The sequence below is a fragment of the Cuculus canorus genome, chromosome 1, assembly GCF_017976375.1.
Source record: "Cuculus canorus isolate bCucCan1 chromosome 1, bCucCan1.pri, whole genome shotgun sequence".
Lineage (NCBI taxonomy): Eukaryota > Metazoa > Chordata > Aves > Cuculiformes > Cuculidae > Cuculus > Cuculus canorus.
Window position 1 is genome coordinate 176,403,157 of NC_071401.1, and position 23,228 is coordinate 176,426,384.

A 23,228-nucleotide genomic window follows, 5' to 3' on the forward strand; every position below is an offset into this window, starting at 1 on the left:
CAGAAATAGCCTTTTGGCTCTCTTCCTCCTCTCTACCTGCTACGTCCCTCAGTAGTGGCCTTACTTGTGGAACAGACCCCCTTGACAGCAGGAGCTGCATCCTTGCTGGTCCTTCTTTGCACATAGAATGATGCTGAAATCTGCCCTGAAATGGGTTGATGTGCAAGGTAAACATATTGGGCTTATCCACTTCACTGGCTCATCCGGTATCTGTATTCCTATGTGTAGTCCCAAAGAAAGCTTATATTTTTAGTTCTCCATGTAACTTCTGATTCACACTGAAATGTGCTGATGGTTCTGCTTCCAGGCTGTGGCTGGTCCTGCATGAAAGCATAGCATGGAAGCTAAAGTAATGCTTTTTATGCCCTTCTGTTTGTCTTAAACTAGTTTTGGTTCCAGAACTTGTTCTGTCTGTGTTTGCCAATTAATCTAAATGAATAAAGAAGACAAGGTCTTTGGCAGGATCTCTCTGCAGCAGTTAGAAAGAGTGGGCCAACAAGAAGGAAAAAATACCACCTACTGAGAAAATACATTGGAACCCATCCTTAGGGTCTTGTTCTGATGGGGCCCCAAGGAAGACTGGCCAAATCATCATCACTAATTTGAAAAGTCACCTTGATACAGTGGGCAGCATGACTGTCTGGGCTGTGCTTCTGTACAACAGAATCCTAAGGTTCTTGGGTGCAATTTCACTTTTGCCAGTGAATATACATATTGTTAGGCAGTGTTTCTGAAATTACTGTGTCTATAAAGATACTTGGTACTTTTCATGAGGACATTCTCAATATACAGAACAGTTCTGTCTTAGCTTTTTCTCTCCTTTTTTTTTTTTTTTTTAAGAAAACTCTAGAGGTTTTGAGACATCTTCAAGACTGAAGTAGAAAACAAATCAGAAATTATTTCAGAAATGATAACCAATTAACTTCCTTGAAATCAGTCCCCTTGACAATTTATGTAGTCAGATGTGCAAAAATTCAGGCCCTCTCGATCCACTTACAGAAAAGTTTGAAAATCTTGATGTTTCTCTTGACGACCAAGAGCTCTGTCAACAAGCCTAGCATTAAAATAGGAGTCTGCTCTACCTAAAAGGCTTGTAGGAGTTTTTGTAGGAGTGTTTTTTTTCTTTTTGACAAGCTACCAAATAATCTTTAAAAAACTGTATGTCTTTCCAACAGTCATTATATGCTGCAATCTTTTCACATAATCTTAAGTATATTCTTAGGAGAAATGGTGCAAGCAATTGTATCTATTTTGTATTTTAAAAGTGAAATTTATTTCAGGGAAATACTTGCAGTCTGCTAGCTCGATTAGCTCATATTGCTCTAAATCAAAAGTCACTGTTTGTCTTCTGTAGGTGTTCTTTAAAATTGTCACAAGAAGGCAATGAGAATAAAGTAGCTTAATATTTTATTGCTTAATTTTTACCTCATGTTTGGCTTTTGGAGTAAGCATTTTGTGAAAATGTCAATGTACTTATTTATGTGCATTTTGTTCTTTCATTTTATTTACCTGTTTCAGTGTGTTTCCCTTCCAATATATTAATAAAATAAATGAGCATTTGATTTAAATGGGGAACAAAATTTCATTGTGAATACTTATTTTCTAATGAAAAATCATATTAGAGTGGTAGACTGCTTAATCATGCAATAAAAGATGAATTTATACTATCCCAAATATCTGTCTTGGCAGATATTGGAACTAATTTGTAAATACTTCCTAAGTTAATGTCCAAGTCACATGGAAATGGAGATTTGGACTGGACTGACAAAGATAAGCAGCGCTGAGTCACACAGACCAGTCACCAGGGAAAATATATTGTCAGCAACAGTAATTACAGCAGGTAATTGTGTCATTTACCCTGTTACAGACCACTAAATGTGATGAGTTTGGAACATACCAGCTGTCACACAGTGTTAACTTTGATGTTCAGGGTTTGGAAGCCTGTAGTAGAATCTTTTAATGATGGTACATTTGAAAAAAAGAAGATAAAGGTTTCACTTTGCTCAAAGTGGACATAAATGGCTGAGTTCTGGAAAAGTGGAAGTCCATCAAGAGTAGTCGGTTTTAATTATTTTTCTGTGTTTTTAATAAGTTTGGAGTGTGCATATGCTTGGTAAGAAGAATTTGTTACCTTGTCCTTAGCTCTTCAGAAGGTGGAAATGGATGTAGAATTCTGTCTACATCATTGTAATGTTTAGGAAGTAAACAGGGATTGTGGTTGGTGATGGCTTGGATGGATATTCTAATCTGATTTGAATACCCTGTGTTAATTCACTTAGCATACCTTCAATGGAGCAGGCTTCATCTTAGTTTGGAGTCCTCCAAAACTGTTAATGGCATCTCAGCTTAAAGCCTAACTTTTCCAAAGACATGTAAAGGAAGTAGGATTACAAAAGTGAAGTCATCCTGGGATGACAGTAGTATTAGGAAAGTGGAATATATGGACAGGGTTTGCTTTTCTCCTTAGCTCTGTGGGTTGAATCTAAATTCAAATTTTGTGTATTTGAGACCTGGACAATACTGAAGACTTAATGTCATCTGTGGTTCTGCTTATTAGAGAAATTCATGGTGTTCTTAAATCGGACAGCAGATTTCATGGCAGAATTTTTCAAGATATGTAAAGTCTGCTAACATGCTTATGCAAATATTTATTTATCAGTATAAAACACACATAAGTATCCATATATGTAAGTACAGAAATAATTATTTGTGAGCTTGATTGGCACTAACAGTTGAATTGCAGCAACAAAGGCATAATGTGGCCTAGAAAAATCTACCCATGAAACAAGTAAGTTAGCCAGTGTCAAGTTTCATAGCATCTTGGAGGGGGAAGGAAGGTGAAAGCTGGTTTCATTGTATCTCTATTATTATGCTGTGCTGTTTTTATTAGAAGCAGTGCAAGCAGCTTAACTACTGGCATTAAGGGCTGTGTCTGAGCTGCAGAAGCCAATGTGTGTTAGCTCTGCCCTGACACTATACTGTGGTGAGAACTGACTGTACGATTCTTCCAAAGAGCTTTTGTTTACAGGGAAGACAACTTTGGATGCATTTACTGTGCTGCTTTGGTGTACCTCTGTAAACTCCCAAGGAAGACGTGCCCTAGGGAAAATCAGGACCTTGACTAGAGAAGATACTAAGGCTGACCTGAGGGCAAAGCATCCAAGTTGCTCAGCTTTACCATCACTGAAGTATATCTTTGTCCCCATTTTCAATTAGAGACCCCTTTTCAAAATCAGGTGAACAACACTGAAGGAAGGCCTTCTCCTGCATTAAGCTGGAGCACTAGAATTGCCTTATCAAAAATAGTCCTGTCCTACCTGATATCCACGGAGCCGCCTTGAGTGCCTGTGTTGTAGTACTGCCAGGGAAATGCGAGGAAGCATCTCATGCATTAAGAAATCTGCCTGCTGCATGAGAGGAGAGAAAAACCATTTGTTTCCTAATAGTTACAGTTAGGTAAGTTGCTTCAGATTCCTGCATAAAAGGGGAGGATCAAAGCAACAGCACTGTAACGCTTCTTATTTTCTTCACATTGCATTGTTGATGATGAATGTTGTAACTGTGATTTCCCCACAAGCCCCTGGAACAAGTTGGCACGCTCTGGTCATGATGTTACCCCGAAAGAACAGAAAAGGGTCACCAGCTGTCTATATGGAGTGTGTCTTTGAGTACGTCTGTAGCATATCAAACCAACTCAGGACAGTATTTGATTTCTGAGATATCTTTCTGCTGTCCTGTTGTATATCCATCCTTCTGTTACCTCTGTGTGCTGAAAAAAAGTGTTGCTGAGAGGTTGGGGTTTTTTTTGTGAAGCCTTTTGGTTATCTAGGCTGTCTGTAAGTTGTTACTGGTGAAATACAGGAACAGGAGCTGCCAGAGAGCCACTTTCCTGCTTGCTTTGTATAACAGAAATATATGTAGGATGGAGGCCAGATAGCCAACGCATGTATCTGTTCCTGGTGGCAGACTTGTATAACATGGAGCCTTTTAGCAAAGAAATAGTAAATTGAAAGGGTTGGCATTAGGTAAAAGGTAAAATAAACATTTTTTAGTTGGTTGAGAAAAACAGAGTAGGATATTTACAGTTCTATCTTGCTATTCTACTGGCAATAAAGTAGGGAACACTACTATAGATGTAGAATTTTCTATCATTGTCATTTTTGACAATATGATTGAAGATTTTGAAAGCACCGGTTTATCATAGGTGTCTGGGAGGTTTCATGTACAACACAAGTTGGACTTCAAAACATATGTACCCAGGAACAAAAAAATGCATCTAGCTAGATAAAAAGAATAAGTAATACAGTGAATTTATGAAGAAGGTCTAAATGATGAAATACATCTAAAAGAGTGAAACCTTATTTTAAAATGTTGATAGTAAAAGACACAATATATTAGGAGATCAGTTTGAATCAAGGCAAGAAAGAAGTGGGTGACAGGGTCACAGACCTTATGTCTAGACTGAAATCTCTTAAGGTGAGATTTTCAAAATGATTTTACGTTTGTGTTAGAGTTCTGCCATTGAAATCAGTGGGAGTTACAGATTTTCCTTTAGGGGAAACAGTTAGGCCTACGCTAAGTGCTTTAGAAGATCCTTCCCTTAAACTTTTCTGTTCAAGAAGGAATATAGAAAATGGCAGACATGAAGGAAAGTGGAGATAAATTAAAGCTTATCTAACTTTAGCTGTCATACTAAATATTCTTCAACATATCTGCTCTGCCTAACTGGTTGAAAAGTGTGAAAATTCACAAGATGTTACATGAAGTAACACTGAATAATATTACAATAGAAACCTCCACGAGAGGAGCGTATTTTGCAAAAATATGTCTTGTTCCATGAAATTGGAAATCACAATTATAACATGCATTTTGAAGATGATGAAACTTAGGTGGGTTTAAGAAGGTTTAAATTATTTGCTCAAAAGCTGTGGAGAAAGATGGAAGGAGTAATGGTAGGCTTGCCTTGAAATATGTGTTTTACCCATCAACTTGTCAGTTGTGGCTGAGACTGAGAATATCATTATCGTCTCTGAGATCCAGGAGATCTTGGCACAGACTTCTTTGTGTGAAGACACCACAGGAAGGGTGGACTGGTCAACATTCAAATTCTTTCACACTTTTGAAGTTAAGTCCTAAGGGAGAGTATACCCTGCTTAAAGCTATAAAATCCATTATAGAGCTACAGAATTCGGAATTACTAGTGGACAATTCAAGGGAACTTACAGCTAAGAGTTATGTATTCCGTTGGTCTAGGAGGAAAATGCAGAATGGGAATAACAAAAAAATAAAGATAGTAGAGTTTGTGGAAAGAAAAAAGTCTTTTGGTCAGTGTGAAAGGGTAGATTATCAAGTATAGGCTTTGGTGTGTGGAGTAGTTTTTTTAGATGGAAGTCTGCTGTGAAATAAAATATAAACTTGAAAATCTTCTTAGAATAGGTTTAAGTAAAGTGGTGTTTACTAGGATTAGAATGTCCCATATTTTTTGAATTTATTTTTGCATATAAATACGCAGTATTTCTCTGGGGATTTTTGGCCCCGGGGTCTTCCTTGTGTTCTCTACATGGATAAAGGACAGTGTACATGTTAAAAGCTTTCATTCTTCTAGAGAGAAGAGAACTTCATGATTGGAGATGTGAGGTGTTTTAGGAATGGGTTGTATCATCCCATTCATTGTCAGGATTTGTTTTTGTGTAAGACTAATTATACCTATTCCAAAAGTCCAGATGCCTGTCTTGAGTCTTGCCAGAGCCCTCCTAGCCTCACAGGCTGATGGAAGGAGAATGAGCGCTTGTTCCTGGTGATGCCTTCCCTTGATCACACATTTTTTTTCAGCTGCTTCTATTTCTGCATCAATAATTGCCAGTAATGTAGATTCCTTGTTATACCCTCCTAGTAGTAGAACAAACTGTGGTCCTGGAGCTTTCTAATAATCAATATGAAATGGAGCACTGGATTTTGGCCATATCTCCAAGCGGATTTTCTTCCTATGGTTTCACTACAGTTTTCTTGGTTTGCCTCTTTTTATCATGTGGAGACCAAATATAGAATAAGTAAATAAGCTAATAGATAAAGAGAGAAGTAGACATCTGGATGAGACAATGGCAGCTGTTCTCCCTGAAGAACAACAATGGACTAAGTAATTACAGACAGAAACAGCATTTCAGAAAGCAGAATGGTCTCTAAGCAGACCTTGAAAATAGAGCATGCACATGCCAGAGCTATTTTTATTATGAACATAATTAAGAGAAAAAAGTAGGAAAATTCTGGACATATACATACAGAAACTGTTGTTTATGGCTGCACTGAAGAAAGAATTAGAAAATGAGAATCAGGAGCAGGATTGATAAATGGGAGTGGATGAAGGTGAAAATCAATAAACAGGATTAGCAGTGAATAGACTGTTGTGGGGAAGTCTGGCTTTTCATATCCTCAGCTTCAAACTAAGGACAGCTGCTGGTCGTCATTAATTAATGATTAATGACTTCAGTGCTAACTAAGGGGGAACTGTGTGATGGTAACTCTATGTATAATTAAACCATGGGTTCCATTTTGCATTTGAATTGGGAATATGGAAAATATCTATGAATTGAGGCATACTTGAATTGGGGAATATTGAAACAAAAAATTTAACATAACTATATGGAAAACATGTAGCATAATCATCAATGTATTTACAGGATTTATTCTTTCAAAATAATGTGTATATACTGAGGATTTAACGGTGCTAATTAGAGTTTACACTAGTTAATATGAAGTCTTAAAGAAATTAACCATCTGTCATTTCCTAAATGAACTTAATGGAATAAGTCTTCCAAACTACCCATATAATTACGACTAGCTTTTGTCTTGTACAGGAATTGTATGAGGGAATAAAGCTTGTAATTGAAATAAACTGTAAGCGGTCATTTAAGTATGTCAGCTATTGATTATTCAACTAAGTCTTATCTATTGTCACTGCTGTGACTGTTGTCACTGCCACGTCAGGTGGCCAGCTGGTCACCACGGCTCTATAAATCTATACCAAATCAATGGGAAGGAGACAGGAGGCCAAAAGTAATTTGAGTTCATAAAATTCAGAGGCATTGTAAAGAGAAAATGCTTAATGTATTATCTTTATTTAAATTATTGTTATTTAATCTTGGTCCAAAATTTCCTTATTCAGAAATGAATGTATGTTGAATTATTACAAAATTACAATAGGTGAGGTGTATTTTCATTATGTATTGGGGAACTTTTGTGGATTTCTGTGCCTTAAGTGTGATTTCAGCTCTTATTTTCCAGTGTTGGCAACAGATGGTTCAGGAAAACTGCCAATATATTATTTTTTGCCAATAAGTAAGAGATACAACTCAGTCATCATCCCTTTTATGCTGCTGGATTGGATTCTGCTTGTTTATTTTTTTCTGTAGGCATTTGCAGAATTTGGATGCATAAGGCAAATACTGGGAAAGCTTGCAGTGTGCAAGTAAGAAATGCTCTACAGACTTTTTGTTTAAATTTAATCATGAAATACACAGTAGGAAGGATAGTGACTGATGTTGCATAGTGCTAGGAAAATAAAAGGAGAAGGAGGGAGGTGACACACTGTAGACAGCGTGTAAATTTTTTTTTTACTAAACTCTGCAAGAATCTCTGCACAGATAATAAACTTGGTAAGACAGATCCCCGGCTGTCATTGCACTGTCAAACAACACAAGATCTCATGGGTGCTGATCACTTTATGCCAGCAGTCTGTAGGGTGTATGGGGTAAAGTACTAGGATGCAGTACGTCACCATGCACATCCTGCAGTAACATTTTAGTCAAGCAAATCATATGGAATATTCTAGAGTAGTATTTAAAAATGAACCAAATTGAAATGAAGTACCTCACCTTTACTGCATGTGTATATATGTATGTACATATATATTCGTGTGATGTATGTGCATATCTCTTTGTGAATGTGCGTATAATCTGTTTGCTGCACACCCAAATGCACCTAAGTCAATTAATTGCATCGCCACATAATTGAAGCCAATGCATTTGGTCTTTATAGAACATGTTTATGCAAATTCAGATATATTGATCATTCAAATGTCTTTGCAAAAGTAATTTTTATTTCCGTGCCTCCATCATCATTATGGTGTGCAATGAAATAAGTACAGGACTTTTGTTTAAATGAGTCACACAATTTCTAAAAATGCTTGAAATAAATGGTGTTGCTTCTTTCAGTGTCAGGAATATATTTGGTCAGTTCTGAGATTTCTAAATAACGCAAGTTACGTTTTTATGCTGGTTTTTGAACTTAAAAGCCTCATTAATGGTTCTCTTTAAATGATTCTTATATAAAGTACTAGGTTTGCTTTTTTTGTAATACAAGGTCCTATCTGCTTCTACAGTTCCTGGCTTGATAGTTAAGGTTGCTGAACTCAGTCTCTGCAATGTCCTCCTTATTTAAGATGACTTTCCAAGTGTTTGATTAAAAAAAAAGAAACCAGAGCAATACACATGAATTAATGAAGAATTATCTACAGAGCACCTCCCTTTTTATTGCAAATAAATGTTTCTATCTTTAATAAAGCTGAACAGTCTACCTTGGTATTAATATTAAATTCTGGAAGAAGCTGTTTCTGATGATCTCTTTAAATTGGTGTGGATAGTGGGCCATGTGCTGGAAGAGAGAATGTAGTAAGGTGCTTTATGTTCAGGATTTTTTCTGGTGTACTTAAACCATTTGTGATTAGTTCTTAGAAGAGCCACTTCTGAGGTGTAGACTGACTGCTCTTTAGGTGCCACTGTAAGAAGGAATATGAAGAAATACTGTTTAAATGGTTTTAAGTGAGTTATTGAAGCTAAATTCAGATTATAAAGAGCAACAGATCTAGATGGATTATAAAACATCTTGATTCTTTTTTTTTGCCATTTTTTCCATTCTTACTGTTTTAAAATCCCTGCTCCATTAACTGAATCACAAAAGTTCTCTTACTCTGAGACATTTTCCTTCTTAGAAAAATGACACATGAATTTCAATCCAAGAATCATTTATCAGACCCATGAAATTTCATGAGTTGCTAATATTTCATATAAATAAAAATAGACCGGAAGTTTGAAAAGATGACCAGATGACCACAGAAGTAGAAGCCCTGACTGTACCAAACAGTTTTGGTTATCTGCTCGACCCTCTTTTCCTGCAATGTTTGCAAGCATCTTCCGTGAACTTTCTTACAGGAGGATAAGAAACACTGAAGTTTCTTATGCAGAGCAGGAAACCAGGCATATTATCTTTGAAACCAAGCACTGTTACTTAGCTGATGGAAAGCTAATTTTATTGATATTGCACGCTTTAAGAAAAATCCATCTTAAATGACTCAGTAGTTTTTCCTAGCCCAGAGGGTAAATGTTAGGCACACTCAAGTGTCTATTTTGGCCTACTGGGTGCAGAATGTTTCTCTCATTTCCATAGTTGTTTTCCTGTTGCATGTTGGATAGAACCTTTAAAAATGAAAAAAATCATATGTATTTAAATAGCATACTGTATTTCAATAATACCATATTAATATAAACTAAGAAAGCCATGATATCAGTACAGTAGAGATAACAGCTTTTTTTCTAATTTGCATGATCATGACTTTATTTTTCTTTTATTTTATGGACTGATTAACATAGATACTGTATCAGCCAGTGTGAAAGATTGCACTGTGATAGGAGGTGGGAGTCTATTGTAACTGGATTTTAGAGGGGCTGGATAATCTGGTGGACAATAGCAATTTTAGTTATTTGTGCTGAGAGCAAAGTAATTAAATCTCATGCTTCAGGGCAGAGACCTGCAGCCCGTGCTTTCTGGCACTTAGCGGGGGACTCAGCTCGATAAGTGTTGATGCCTCAATGCTGAGGATTGAGGGGAGTGTTGTTGGTCATATGAGACACACCTAAGTCCTTGTTTAGAAGAGAATATTAGTTTAGCATTAATAAAAACAAACAAATTAACACTCAACAACAAAAACCCCACAAAAAAAATCTTAAACCGGTAAGATGTTTAAAATTGGTTGGTTACATTGTGACTTTTTTCCCCCATTTTAAACAGCAGGTAACTGCCATGACTAGGGGACAATTTACATCTACTGATGGATCAGAGATTCTGCCAGTTTTATACTCCTACAGTTTATGGCCAGTATTGAAATAGCAAGTTGAACATTTCCATAGTGATTTGCAAATGTTAAGAAATTAATTTTCCTGACAACTCTGTGGGGTTTGTGCAGACTTCAGCTCCTGATTTATAAAGGGGAAGATTCAGAACAGTGTGACATACACTAAACCGAGGAAGAAAGAGCATCTGATTCCAGATTTAAGACTTGTGTCAGACAGCCAGAACTGGCATTAGCTGCACTAATAAAATTTGCTAAAACCTGGGCAAGATGATGGCTATGAAAACCTCACAAGCAGGTTAGTCCATGTGTGCTGGTTGAAATTAGGTACCTTTGTTTCCCAAACAGTTGCTTTCCCTGACATTAAAATTTCAGTGGTCTGAAATTATTTATACATAGGTGAATACTGTTGATTTAAAGAAAATGCAAAGAATATTTCCAGAAACATTTCATTTTGATGCCTACAGACTAAGATAATGTGTTTTGAAAATACGACAGCATTTCGTGTGGTGTTTTGAAATGACACATGACTGTATTTCATAATTTGAAATAGCATTTTCCATTTCTTAAAAGTCACAAACTGATAGATAAAACTGTTCAGTAACCTGAATGCTTATACAATATGTTTTGTTGCAGATTAAACAGTGCATTTCAAGTTAACACAAAAATCACATTGTTCGTAGTTTTCATTTCTTCCCCAAAGGTGTATTTCCCCAATATGTCTGAATCTAGTCACCAGACTGAGGAGTCTCATCCATCACACTCTGGTGCTAGGACATGCCATGCCAAAAGTCCCTTGAACAGCAGGCAGACCTTTCTTTTCAGGTTATTTATTTTCTCTAAACAAAGTGCTGCATATGCACTGAAGGGAAGGAAAATATGGGCTATGGTTTGAAGTCCTGCCTTCTGCTAACCATATCTTTTGCAGTTTGGAGTCTGCATCTCACACTGTTAGTCAGCTTTCTGAAAGAAATCCTATGAATCTCGCATAAGATAAACCTGCATGAATAAATTATACAGTAGAACTAGCATATGGATTTTCAGTATGTTATCTGGCTCTCTGGCAAATGTTTACAAGAACACTGTAGTCCACATGGAAAGTATAATTATGGTGGCTCCCTGTTAATGGAACTGGAATGATGCTGCAGTACAATTATCACATACTAGTATGTGCTAAAAATATATTCCTTGGCTATCCCATGGCTGCATGGTCATATAGCCCTTTTGTCTGTAACCACTACTGTGTTTGACTTTTTTTAACATGGAAACCCACAAAAAGCTTTTATTCTGTTGGATTTTAAAATTTCAGGACCATCTCATTCTTGTTTCACTTTTTCAGAGCATGATGAATGTATAACAAATCAGCATAACTGTGATGAGAATGCACTCTGTTTCAACACCGTGGGTGGGCACAACTGTGTTTGCAAGCCTGGTTACACGGGAAATGGTACCATCTGCAAAGGTAAGCCACTGAAAACCTCAGGGGTGTATCAGTCTTTGAACTGGATGAGCTGCTTTGTCGTAGTTGATACAAATCTGTTCACATACCTGGAAGAAGACAAACAAAATGCTAGGCTAGAAATTTAGGTCCTGCACCTGTAAGATCTTCATAGACAGATATACACTGTACTTTGCATTTGGCAGTTTGCAGTAGTTTGAGGATGGTGCATATATAACTTAGTATGCTCTAAAATTTGCAGTAATTATGTTTCATTTCTCTCTCAAGTTAAGGGATTCTAATCATGCTACACCATTCAAGGAAGCCCACAGTTACCAACAAAGTTATAGCTGTAAAAACATTGTCAGATCTACATTGTTCATGGTCAATCACTTGCTATTTTGCTTGCATGAACTGAAAGTTGTTTGATATACTGTGTCTTTTACTGTAAATGTGAAAAGTAGTAGATGTGCATGCACAAAACGGTTACTGCACACAAAGTGGTACCTTGTTTTCTAACATTCTTGTTCACTGAGAAACATTAGAAATTGCATTACTGGTCTTAGAAAGATGCTTTCCCAGAGATACAATCTGCTTTTATTTCTGTTGTGTTTCGCATTGGAGGAGATGATACTTACTTGGGCCCAAATCCTTGAAAGTCCCCAGGCACTGAGCTTAGGATTTAGAGAATGCTTGAAAATAAAAGTAGTGTAGCTATAGGGGAACTGGCTCAGATGTGAGAAGTGGTGTCACTGCCGCAACAGCATACCCAGCATTCCTTGAAATTGCACTTCGGTCCTCATGATCCATGAGCAAACCAGAATTTCTTTAATTTCTAAGTCCGATTAAGATCTCAGCGCTAGTTATTCCTTAACCTGAGTCACGGTATGATACTTTTAAATATTCCTAACATAAATGAGCTCTTTGTAAAGCATGGCAGCCTAGTGTGCTGTCCGTCAAACACATGGGTAGAGAGAGGGGTGTCAGCAAATATGCCTTTTTATGCTGTGTTCCCTCCTCTGGGGAATGGGAAAAAATTCTTAGCCTGAGGAGGTTCAAACCCAAAGAAACATCTCTCAGAAGAGGGCTCTGTCTGTGCAACTCACTTCTGTGCTATGCTTGGGAGTATTCCCCAGTCCTTCTGCTGGTGTTGTGTCAGCTTACAAAAAGCTAATTGAAATTTCTTTGAGTCAAAGGGAAGGGACATAACCCTACAGCACAGCGTTCTGCTCTTCTGTTACTACAATAAGAGCTCTGACTGCGGGTCTGACATTTCAGAGGGCACCTGGCCCCGCTGTCAAGGAAAAGTGCTTCCTTCCCTCCCTTCCTTTTCAATACTGAGAAGATGTCATGCAGCAGAAGGCTCTGAGCCTGCATATCCCAATTTGAGAAATATTGTTTCCTTGCAGCTCTGGCTTGGATGCCAGTGTCCTTCAGAGAGAACTGGATGGCACTTCTTGTCCCTGTGACTTTTGCACCTTTTCATGCACTGTGCTACTGGCCGTGCTCCTGTGCACCGTGTCATCCTGCACCTCACGCAGCATCAGGGGTCTGGAGCCACAAGGGTGGTGTCTGGAACCTAAGAGCTGGAAAGCTCAAGTCAATAACACTCATATTCTCACTCAGATGAGCCTTAAGACCTCATCGGTGGTGCTGTTGCACAGAGCAGCTGCAAACCAAAGCCTGGCATCTCTGGTGGCTGGTTACAAGTCTAGGGCTGGACCAGTGCCCCAGAGCAATTCTTTTCATCAGTGATGACCACCATCTGCCTACTGTCACCTGCAGTTTTCTTTGTAGTTTCTTGTGACCAGAGCATTGCTCATTCCATATTGCAGATACAATCAGAACAATTAACAGCTATAGTATTTTCTGTCAGTGCTGGTTGCAATTCTGTGTCTGCAGAAGGGACTCTCCAATACATACACTACTTTCTGGAGCATGCCACATCTAAATATGTGAGCACGGCTTCTCAGATTGCAGCGTGCCAAAGAGCAAATCCAGGGATTGACTTCAAAATGTAAATGGTAACATTTTTTAAGTCCTTCAGAATCTCTTGAGACAAAATTACTTTCTTTTAATTGTTTCAATCTAATCACTTAATCATGGAATAAGGCAGCCAGACACATTAGTGTTCAGTAGTGCCTATTATGCCCAGGCCTTTATTTGGACAGCAAAGACCAGCATTGCTCTAGGAAGAGTCAGTTCTTGGGGAATATGCTGCCTTTTACCGCTTCCCAGTGCGTGCAAAGGAACGTATATGTGAGCTGTTTTCTTCAGATGATTTACTCTAATCTCCTTCTGTAGCTTGTCAGCCCATCTGGCCAGTGAGGCAGGAGGGCCATAAACCGTCTCTTCATGACCTCTGTCCTTAGGAAAAGGCAGCGTCTGCTCTGTATGCTGCAGGGACTGTGCTTTGTGCCAGCCTGCATTGTTGCTAAGTGTGGTTCTGTTACCCATAAATTGTGATTTTGCATTTTGCAGCCTTTTGCAAAGATGGATGTAGGAATGGTGGAGCCTGTATTGCTTCCAATGTGTGTGCCTGCCCACAAGGCTTCACTGGCCCCAGCTGTGAAACTGGTAAGATTGTAATTGAATTTACAATAAAGGTAATCCAAGGAAGAGGTTTGAGGTAATCCAAGTAAAAAGATTATTTAAGTGTCTGTTTGGTAGAGGAAGCTGTTACTAAAAAGTTACTCACTTTTCTTGTATTCCTCCCAAAAGAATATATTGCAGCAGTTCTAATTAGAAGCACATGGACTGCAAAAATGAGAACGTGAATTAAGATGTCTTGGGTTTTGATGTTTCATAATTAATAAGATTACTGTAGACTTGCTTTTCACCTCAAATGGCTTTTTATATCTCCTATAAATGGCAGATAACCTGACATCTAGAAACAAATTCCAATAATTGATTACTTCTGTGCTGTAAATGTGTGACTGGTTCAGTAGCCCACTTTCCCCTGAACCTTCTGAAGCCTTTGAAGGCTTCTGATTAACTCAGTGTTATGACTCAATATGAAGGCAGGTTTCAGTGTTTCTACCATTTGTATCTCCTTTTGCAGGCATTTCTTTCTCTTCTTGCTATCCTCAAGGATGGTAGTACCACAAAGCTTTGTTTTAGAACTTTGTTTTTTAAGTCTTGGGGCTCATCAAATTATATTGCCCAGCACAGTATGTAGAATGTTAATATTTAGCATTTCAAATACCTGTGAATAACTTCTCGAAGTTGAAATTAATGCATTCAACACCTTTATTTGTTGCTGCAGATTTTTTAAATGTGTTCTAGCTGTACATACCTCCAGGAGGTAAAAGGAGAGAGCTCACTTAGATTAATTGGCTTCAGTATGCCTAATAAAAGGGCAGCCTGCCATCTATGATTGACTATTGTTGCTGTTCTATATTGCCTTCAATAAATCTTCCAAACAGAGGAAAGGAGGTCATTTGAGCAAGTATTGCTTTCATCTGACTTGTAAACATGTCCAGTTTAATGAAAAACACAGACTCATCTGAATTCTGTATTATCGGGTACAGTTGAAAGGTGAGAAATGTGATTGTGTTCATTCTTCTGTATTTGAGTGGATATTAGGACAGTGCACAAGAGGGATGCTGTGTGAAAAGCAGTGTCCTGATTGTTCATTTATTTCTAGCAAAATGTCAAAAGAGCAAGTTTTCAAGTTTTCCTCACTGCTTCACAGCCTGCAAATAATGTGGTAGAGGATACTGAGGTCTCTTCAACGTAACAGCGTTGTGGTTTTGTTTGGAACAAACTGTGTGCTAAGATAATGCTTGAGTATTAAAAGTTACATTGTTTTAGTAGTACTATTTGTCTTGTATGGTCCTTGCAGCATTCTGTTGTTATCGAGTAAATATAACGTGTATAGTTTCAAGGCACAAATTCATTTTTTCCAGCTTTATACTCCTGTCTGAAGTTTGTAGACAAGGAGCATATTTGCTTGAGTCTTCTTGTGTAGTCAATGTTAATAGCCACTATCAAAGATAGACCTTACTGGCTTTTCAGAATTGCCCCTGGAAGTCCTGTTTCTGCTCCCTTTTATTGACAAGAACCCAAGGACACTATTCCCAATTCAGAAAGTTCAGGGACCTGAAGCTAACTTAAGTCAGCTTGAGTACATTTAGCCCCAAATGCCCTTTGAAAGCAGCTGGACTGCTGGCCTAACTGTGCGTCCTTCCTGCCTTTCAAGAAGCATGTAATAGGGCAGTCAGAGACTTGGACCAGACCTGGTTATCTTTCTGAATATCTGATCTTAATATTTAACATAAGGTTAGTATAGTAGTTTTCGCCTGATATCTCAGAGCTAATGATACTGTTGTTACGATTTGGAGCCAGATTGACAGCCCCAAATCAGTTTCATAGGACAGGTTTGCAAGGAGAACCTCCTCTGTCCTGGTAGACCTGAAATGAGTAATACTAGAGATAGACCACAGGGGTACAGGTCTGGTCACCTCGTTTAGATATTAATGTCCAAGAGTATGATTGTAATCTACTTGCACATAGTTTTGAAACACAGAGTCTGAAATACCATCAGTTGCAAATAGAAGAGTTATCCTGACAATAAAGACCAAAAGCTGGTTTGTTCTGAGACTGCATTGTCAGAAACATGATGCTTTATACAGCCATAAAAGAAAACCTAAGCTTCAGACAGTACATATTCACTCCCAGAGAATGCGACTGAGTTTTCTGAAGGTAATTCTCTTTAGACTTAAAATGATTCAAGACATTCATTCTACAAATAATTTATGCTGCAAGCTTCCCTTTTTTGAACAGTTACTTTCTCTACAAAGGTGATGTAATCTTTTCTAGGCAGACATCTTTAGTTGTGATCATATGCAAGAAATGAGGACAACTGTTGTAAAGATGCCAAATCTATTTTTAGTTGCATGTTATTTTTGTTTATGCTACATATATTTTAAAACTGATTATTAAAGAATTTGGGGATTTTTAACTTAAAATAAAATGTACAGTTTTATAGAAATTGTCAGCAGCTGCTGAACCTATGAATTAATTAACAGGAGATTGAATCCACACCCCAGCAGTAACCTAGAAAATACAATCACCAGTTCTTACTGTTTCATTCTGTAAAAGGTGATTGAATAGCTCTTTTTAAGTAATTTCTCAGCATCATAGAAAGGATGAGGTTGTAACAGACTTCTGGAGATCATCTTGCCCAATTCCACTCCTCAGAGCAAGGTCAAGTACAGCTGATTTCTTAGGACTGCACCTAGTTGGATTTGGAGTATTTTCAGGGCTGGAGCCTCTGCAAGCTCTTTGGGCTACCAATTCCAGTGTTCAGTCACCCTCACAGTAAAAAAAATAAATCTTTTTGTTACATTCGAATGCAATTCCCTATTCCCCTGGCCCCTTTCCTTGGCATAACTGAGAAGTGTCTGGCTTCCCCCGACACTGTCAGGTATATATTCACATTGATAAGATCTCCCTCGGCTTTTTCATTTCCAGGCTTAACATCTCATCTCTATCAGCATCTCCTCATATGACAGGTGCTCTAGTCCCTCACTCATCTTCATGGGATTGTGCTGGATTTGCTCCATGTCTCTGTTGTGCTGGGGAGCCCAGCACTGGACCCAGCATCCAAGATGTCAGCTCAACAGCATGAAATGGAAGGGAAGGATCACCTCCTTTGACCTGCTGGCAATGTTCTTCCTAATGCAGCCAGGAGGCTGTTGGCCTTCTATGTTGTGAGGGCACATTGTTGCTCATGTTCAGCTTAGTGTCCACTGGGACTTCCAGATCTTTTTCTGCAAAGCTGCTTTCCCACTGGCCAGTCCCCAACCTCTACTGGTGCCTGTTTTTTTTCCTTGATGGCTGTAGGACTTGGCATTTCCCTCTGAACTTGATGGTATTGCAGTTGGCCATTTCTCCAGCCTGGTGAGTTCCCTCTGAATGTCAGTACAACTACTTGGTGTAGCAGTCCCTCCTCCAAATTTTGTATCAGATGCAAATGTCCCGAGGGTGCATTCTGCCTTATTGTTCAGATATTAAACAGTATTGGCCCAGTACCCAGTGTTTACCCAGAAGTGTGCTGCCAAGTGACTAGCCTCCAACTGGATCTTGTATGGCTGATCACAGCCCTCTGAGCGCAGACATTCAGCAAGTTTTCAGTGCACCTTGCTGTCTATTTATATAGCCTGCACTTTTTAGCTTGTGTGAGGTTGTTATGAGAACATCAAAAGCCTTACTGTAGTCACAATAAACACTTGCTGCTCTCCTCCCATTCACCAACTTAGCTTAGTTTAGAAGGCTGTCAAGTTGGTCAGGCGTGATTTCCTTTTCATCAATCAATGCTGACTATTCCCAAACACCTTGTTGTCCCTAATAGATCTGGAAACGGTATCCAGAAAGATACCATCAACTTCCCAGGGATGAAGGTGAGACTGATTATCTGTAGTTCCCTGGATTGCTGCCATTCTTAAAAATAGGAGGGACATTTGTGTTCTTTCGGTTCTCAGGAGCTCCTCTTAGTCACTGTGACCTTTCAAAGATAATTGACATTGGCTTCACAATGACATCAGCCAGCTCTCTCAGCACTCCTGGCTGTATCCATCAAGTTTGATTGACCTGTGTTTTTTTCCAATTTATTTAGATATTAATCCTCTTCCACTAAGTGTATTTTTTTCTTGCTCCAGACCTTGGAGTTCTTGGTGACCTGTGACTCCTAAAGGCAAATCTTACCAGTAAAAGCCACGATGAAGAAGGCATTGAGTACGTCACTGTTTTCCATGTCCTTTCCAAAATCCATCCCTGCACTTTCAGTCAGTGTCCCTACATTCCTCCCAAAGCCTGAGAGGGGATGCTGTCCATGCTTAGGTCTTCCTGTGGAGCCAGCCTCGTGTTGTAGAACAGGCTATTGACCAAGAATAAATCAGAGCTGAAACAACTGGAGTTGTTGAGGTCCAGAGCATTCTCTGTAAATTTTTGATGAGACCGTCTGCTGTGTGGCAAAGACGTGGACTGTTTTCTTGGTGCCTGGTTGGGGAGATTACTGTTCCATATGATTGGACTAACTCTGAGCCTTCCAATGGAGTGGAGAGGAGTGGAGGCAGTGACTGACAGGGCACTGCTTGAGTAGGAAGCAGACAGTGTGCTTCTGATGGGAGAGGTCAGAAGTCTTCTGATAAAATTATCCTGAGACTGAAACAGCATTTCAGGGTAAACCCATTCACCCAGAACTCAAAGTGGCTTTCCCAGTACTGGTAGATTAGCACTAGAAACTTGCTTGTGTTTGTAGGTACAGCTGTAACTTTCCCCTGTCAGTTGCCATGGAAGGGCTGTGTCAAATTCCTAAACTCAATGCAGCTTTTGCAAAGAGAAGTGAAGCCTTGTGCAATTAAGCGTGGTTATGGTTTTCATAAAATCTTCTGCTTCCAAATGGGTGCTTCTGAGGTGTCAGTAGGAACAACGTTTCTCTCAGAAACGTAAGAAGGAGAATCAACTACTACTGCCAGTCAGGTATTTCCATGAGAAGGGGCATTCACTGTGGAGTGCCTTGCAGTTGAGAGAGCTTTTGCAACACCGTAGGACGACCTGTCGGAAACCTATTAGATTAATCATGGCCCTGTGGAAATGGATCAGTGGGATGAGGAAGCAAGTGTAAGATTCTTATGTAGATATATCAACTTCCAGAACTGTTTTTATTAATTGGTAAAAGTACGTAAAAATGAGATGTGGGACAATTCCTGTTTCTCATCCCAAAGGATTTGGGTTGAGACATTGTTAATGTTAGGGATGCGTTCTTGTCTTAAGGGGGTAGGGTTTATTTGTTATAAGATCTTAAAGTCCTACAAGGCACAGTAGTAGTTTACCCAGTGGAGCAGCCTTCCGATGAGATTACCAAGGGAATTGTAAAAATATTTGTGCCTCCTAAACTTACTCAAAATATCTGACATAAAACTGTCTTGTTTGATTGCAAAATTATGGATTCTTCAATGGGCATTTTTAAATGCTATCTTAAATTGTACTTGAAAAGTATTTTATTTTAGAATCCAGCACAGGATGACTCTGTTAGATCTGGTTGATTTTACTGTAACTCCCCTTTCATTTGACAACAGTGCTTTAAGAGTTTGTTTCTCTACTATATAGACATATCTGCTAGTGCATGTGTACAAGATTACTGTGTTTCTGCTGCTTCTCAGCTTCTTTTTTTAGTTCCCACACTCATTTTGTGCTTTGAGTGTTCCTCTGGACTTTTTTAAATTATGCATGAGATCAAATAGCATTTTTTGATGCAGTTTTTGTTAACTGGCTGGCTGGAAGTATATGGCTGTTATAGGGATGATTGTCTGTAACTTGCACTTCCTAATAACAGTCTTCTCTTGGATATCACAGGAATCATGTCCATATGTTAATAACAATCCATGACAAACTGATAAAAATAAACTGATGCACAAAGCTGTTGTTACCCTTGAAAGGAACTGTTGAGAAAGTTTCATTTACGGATTCTATGTTCATTCAGCCATACATGATTTCTAACAGTTGGCTTAATTAAATGTGTAATTTATATAATTTATAATAATGATGAGTATCAGGTATATGAGATTGCCCTTTCTTATCTCATGTCTCATCAGAAATAGCCAAATCCAGGGAAAATACATTATTTGGCCCGGCTCTGTATTTATCCCTTTTTTTCCCCATGTATGGAAAGCGCAAACAGAGATAGCATAAGCACTGTGAGTACTATACCAAGAAGGAAAAACATTTTGATGCCACTAAACCAAATTTTTGCAACATTTGTGCTTAACATTTGTAGTTCAAAATACTGAAATACAACTCAGACAACTGATTTGAATAAATATTATAGACCAGATCTCTTTAAAGTTTTGTGCCACTTTCTAATATAAGCTAAATAATTAACATGCATGACTGTTGCTCTTTTCAGCAAATCCAAATTAATTTGTTCATGTGCACTGACCATAATAATAGCAGGCTTCAGACTATTGATGATTATTGTTATTCCTGTTCCTAAGGAAGCCTGTGGAAATCTTTTAATTCTGATACCCCAGTTATTAGGAAAATAATTTTAGTGGTATTGGAATAGAGGGCTTTGTCCAAGTAACCAGAAAGCTTGTTAACTTTGCTGATTTTGCAAAAATGAAGTATTTTAGTGCTTTTGGCATCACAAGAGAACTGCTTCTATTTAAGCCCTTGATCCCTTGTGTTCAGCTGAAACAACCACAATCAGCTTGTGGCCAGGTAGGCTCTGAAGCTAAAGCTGTTACACAAATGGCATTTGAACCATAGAGCATCAAAGCAGTTCTGAAAGAACTGGAATTACTTTTGGCAGAACTCTTAAAAAATCTTGGCACCAGTCTAATGAAAAGTCTCTAAGCTATGAAAGTCTCATAATTAAAACTTTCCCAACAGCTCAGGAATCTGCCGTTTGCTCAGTTTTATTTTTACAGTGAAGATTTTAATTTTTCTTGGTCAGATTGCGATTTACAACAATTATGCTAGAAGACTCAAATTTGAATGATACAAGTATGCAAGCTCCTGCACAAACTTAGAGTAATAGGAGCATCCTTCAAAAGTTCATAGTCTGACTAGTGGAAGTCGGTTGCATGCTGGGATAAACGAGTATAATAGACAAACTCCATGAGCAGAAAGTGTATTAGGGTTAATTATTTTATTCTCTGAGATCCTAAGAGATTGCTAGGTGGAAAAACATCAGAAGGGAGGAAGAGGAAAGTGGTGGAGCAAATGTGAATGCAGCACAGGCATGGACTATCAAGGGCAATAGCTGTAGGAAGAAGGGATTCATCCCATAGTTCACTAGTTTTCATAGCCCAGCTGGCTTGCTTGAATCCTGGTATCCTGATAATTCAAGGTTCTGTTTTTGAAGAGTCTCCAAGTTTGAAACTTAGAAGTTAGAAGATACTTTTGGTAGGAAGTGTTTCAATTACATTAAAAGGCTGACTTCACAGAAATAAGAGACAGTTGAGTTAATCTATAGGGCCTGGATAAAATTTTGAGAAATAGATGGTACTTGAGCATGATTTGCAGTGTAAAACATTTTAATAGATCCCAGTGTGCAGTGAATGCAGAATTTATCATATTCCGTAAGTCACACCTTTTGGAGTCTGGCATTTCAGCCTCAGTAATTTTCAAATTTCGTAGGCAAGTCAAAACTTTTCCCTTGATGCTAACCAAAAAAAAAAAAAAAAAAAAGAAAGTCACCCAAGACAAAACTCAGAGGGACCAAATTGCGGCTTTCAAGCATTTGAGATCTGGCTTGCATGCTGGGCTGCGTGATGCTGTATAGCCCTGCAGCTGTGATGATGCTGTGGTGTCAGGTCCCTGTGTAAGCCAGAGCACCAGCTGGAGGAGGAGGAGGTGAGTGAGGAGAGATGCTGGAGCTGATGTGCCCAGCTTGTTACTAGACTTAGATGCATGCACTGGGGGGTCACTGCCATTTGTCTTCCTTGAGTCCTTCCAAGTGTTCCCCATTTCCTGGCTTCCTGCCCTGTGCAAATTTTGGTACGTAGCATGTTGAGTTGGTAAGATTGGCCTTTCCAGCCATAGCTAAAATGTAGACGGAAACGGAGTACTCAGTATCCTGTTTAAACTGGTTCAACTTAAACTTTTAACAGTAAATATCTAACTGTACTTTCTATTCTCAGGAGCTGAATCTCTGAAATGAAAACACTTTTGAATTACTGCACACACCTGCATTTCATTAGTATTTTCTATGGTTTCCATTTCAGCAGAAGGAGACAAGACTCGGATGGTAAAAATAGTGTAATGATTTTGCTGAGGATGCTGAAATATCTTGCTTTGTAACTTGTGTCTTTGCTTTATAAAGTCACTACTCAGCCTGCACCGGCTGGGTGATGAGTGGTCTGCATTACAGTCTAGGTTTTCTCAAGATATCCGTTTTGCGTGTCAGTTACTGATTTGTGTGCAAGAATAGTGTTTTTTGAGCTAGCTTTGGTTTACTGAGGTGATGCATGTAACTAGGGTGTTTAGTGATGCCACATCTTACTGTGTTATTCCATTTTAAATGCTGTCTTACTGTAGGAAAAGCAGACAGTAGAATCATGGGCAAACTTATGGGAAGCATTCTATAACATCAACTTCTCTGTCTTTAAACATCACAGTACATCACTGTGGTGGTTTTTTAATGCATTTATACAGAACCCTGATAATGAATTTTGAAATACATAATTTTTTTTTTTTTTGTGGTCCTATCACTGAACTACAGCTATGCAGTGCCAAAAAAAGCATCTTCACATATAATTCTTTTGGTGACTTCAGGAGCAGTTAGCAGGAAATGACTATATGAGTTATTTCCTCACAAAGCCATATCAGTCATCTGCTTGACCACATTTCTACTCTTCTTGTAGTTGCAAAATTTTTTAATGTTTTCAAAATATGAAGTGATTTTGGGATTTGAGCAAGCACTAGCAGCAAGCTGGCTAAATCAACATTTGCATGGTTGACAATGTCATTTTCCTGTTGCCCAGGGCGATAGCTATTAAATTTTCCCTGCTGAGTTACTCTAGGCAAGTAGTGCCTAAGAGCAATGATTCAAATCCTGAACTGTGCCCTAGTGAACCGTTTAATCTGGTACCTTCATGGTATCCTCAGGACTGGGAAAGTGTATCCATTCTTTTTATTATTATTATTTTGGCTTGCCTT

At 38.5% G+C, this 23,228-nt stretch overlaps 1 protein-coding gene across 2 annotated transcripts in view; it reads left to right on the forward strand.

The window, feature by feature from the left end:
* Window positions 1–23,228, forward strand: part of NELL2 (neural EGFL like 2) — a 148,310-nt gene that overhangs the window by 94,023 nt on the left and 31,059 nt on the right. For both annotated transcript variants that reach the window (XM_054074710.1, XM_054074699.1), the window contains exons 14-15: window positions 11,463–11,585; window positions 14,043–14,138. In XM_054074710.1, coding sequence (XP_053930685.1) covers window positions 11,463–11,585; window positions 14,043–14,138 — 219 coding nt within the window. The remainder of the gene's footprint in view (window positions 1–11,462; window positions 11,586–14,042; window positions 14,139–23,228) is intronic.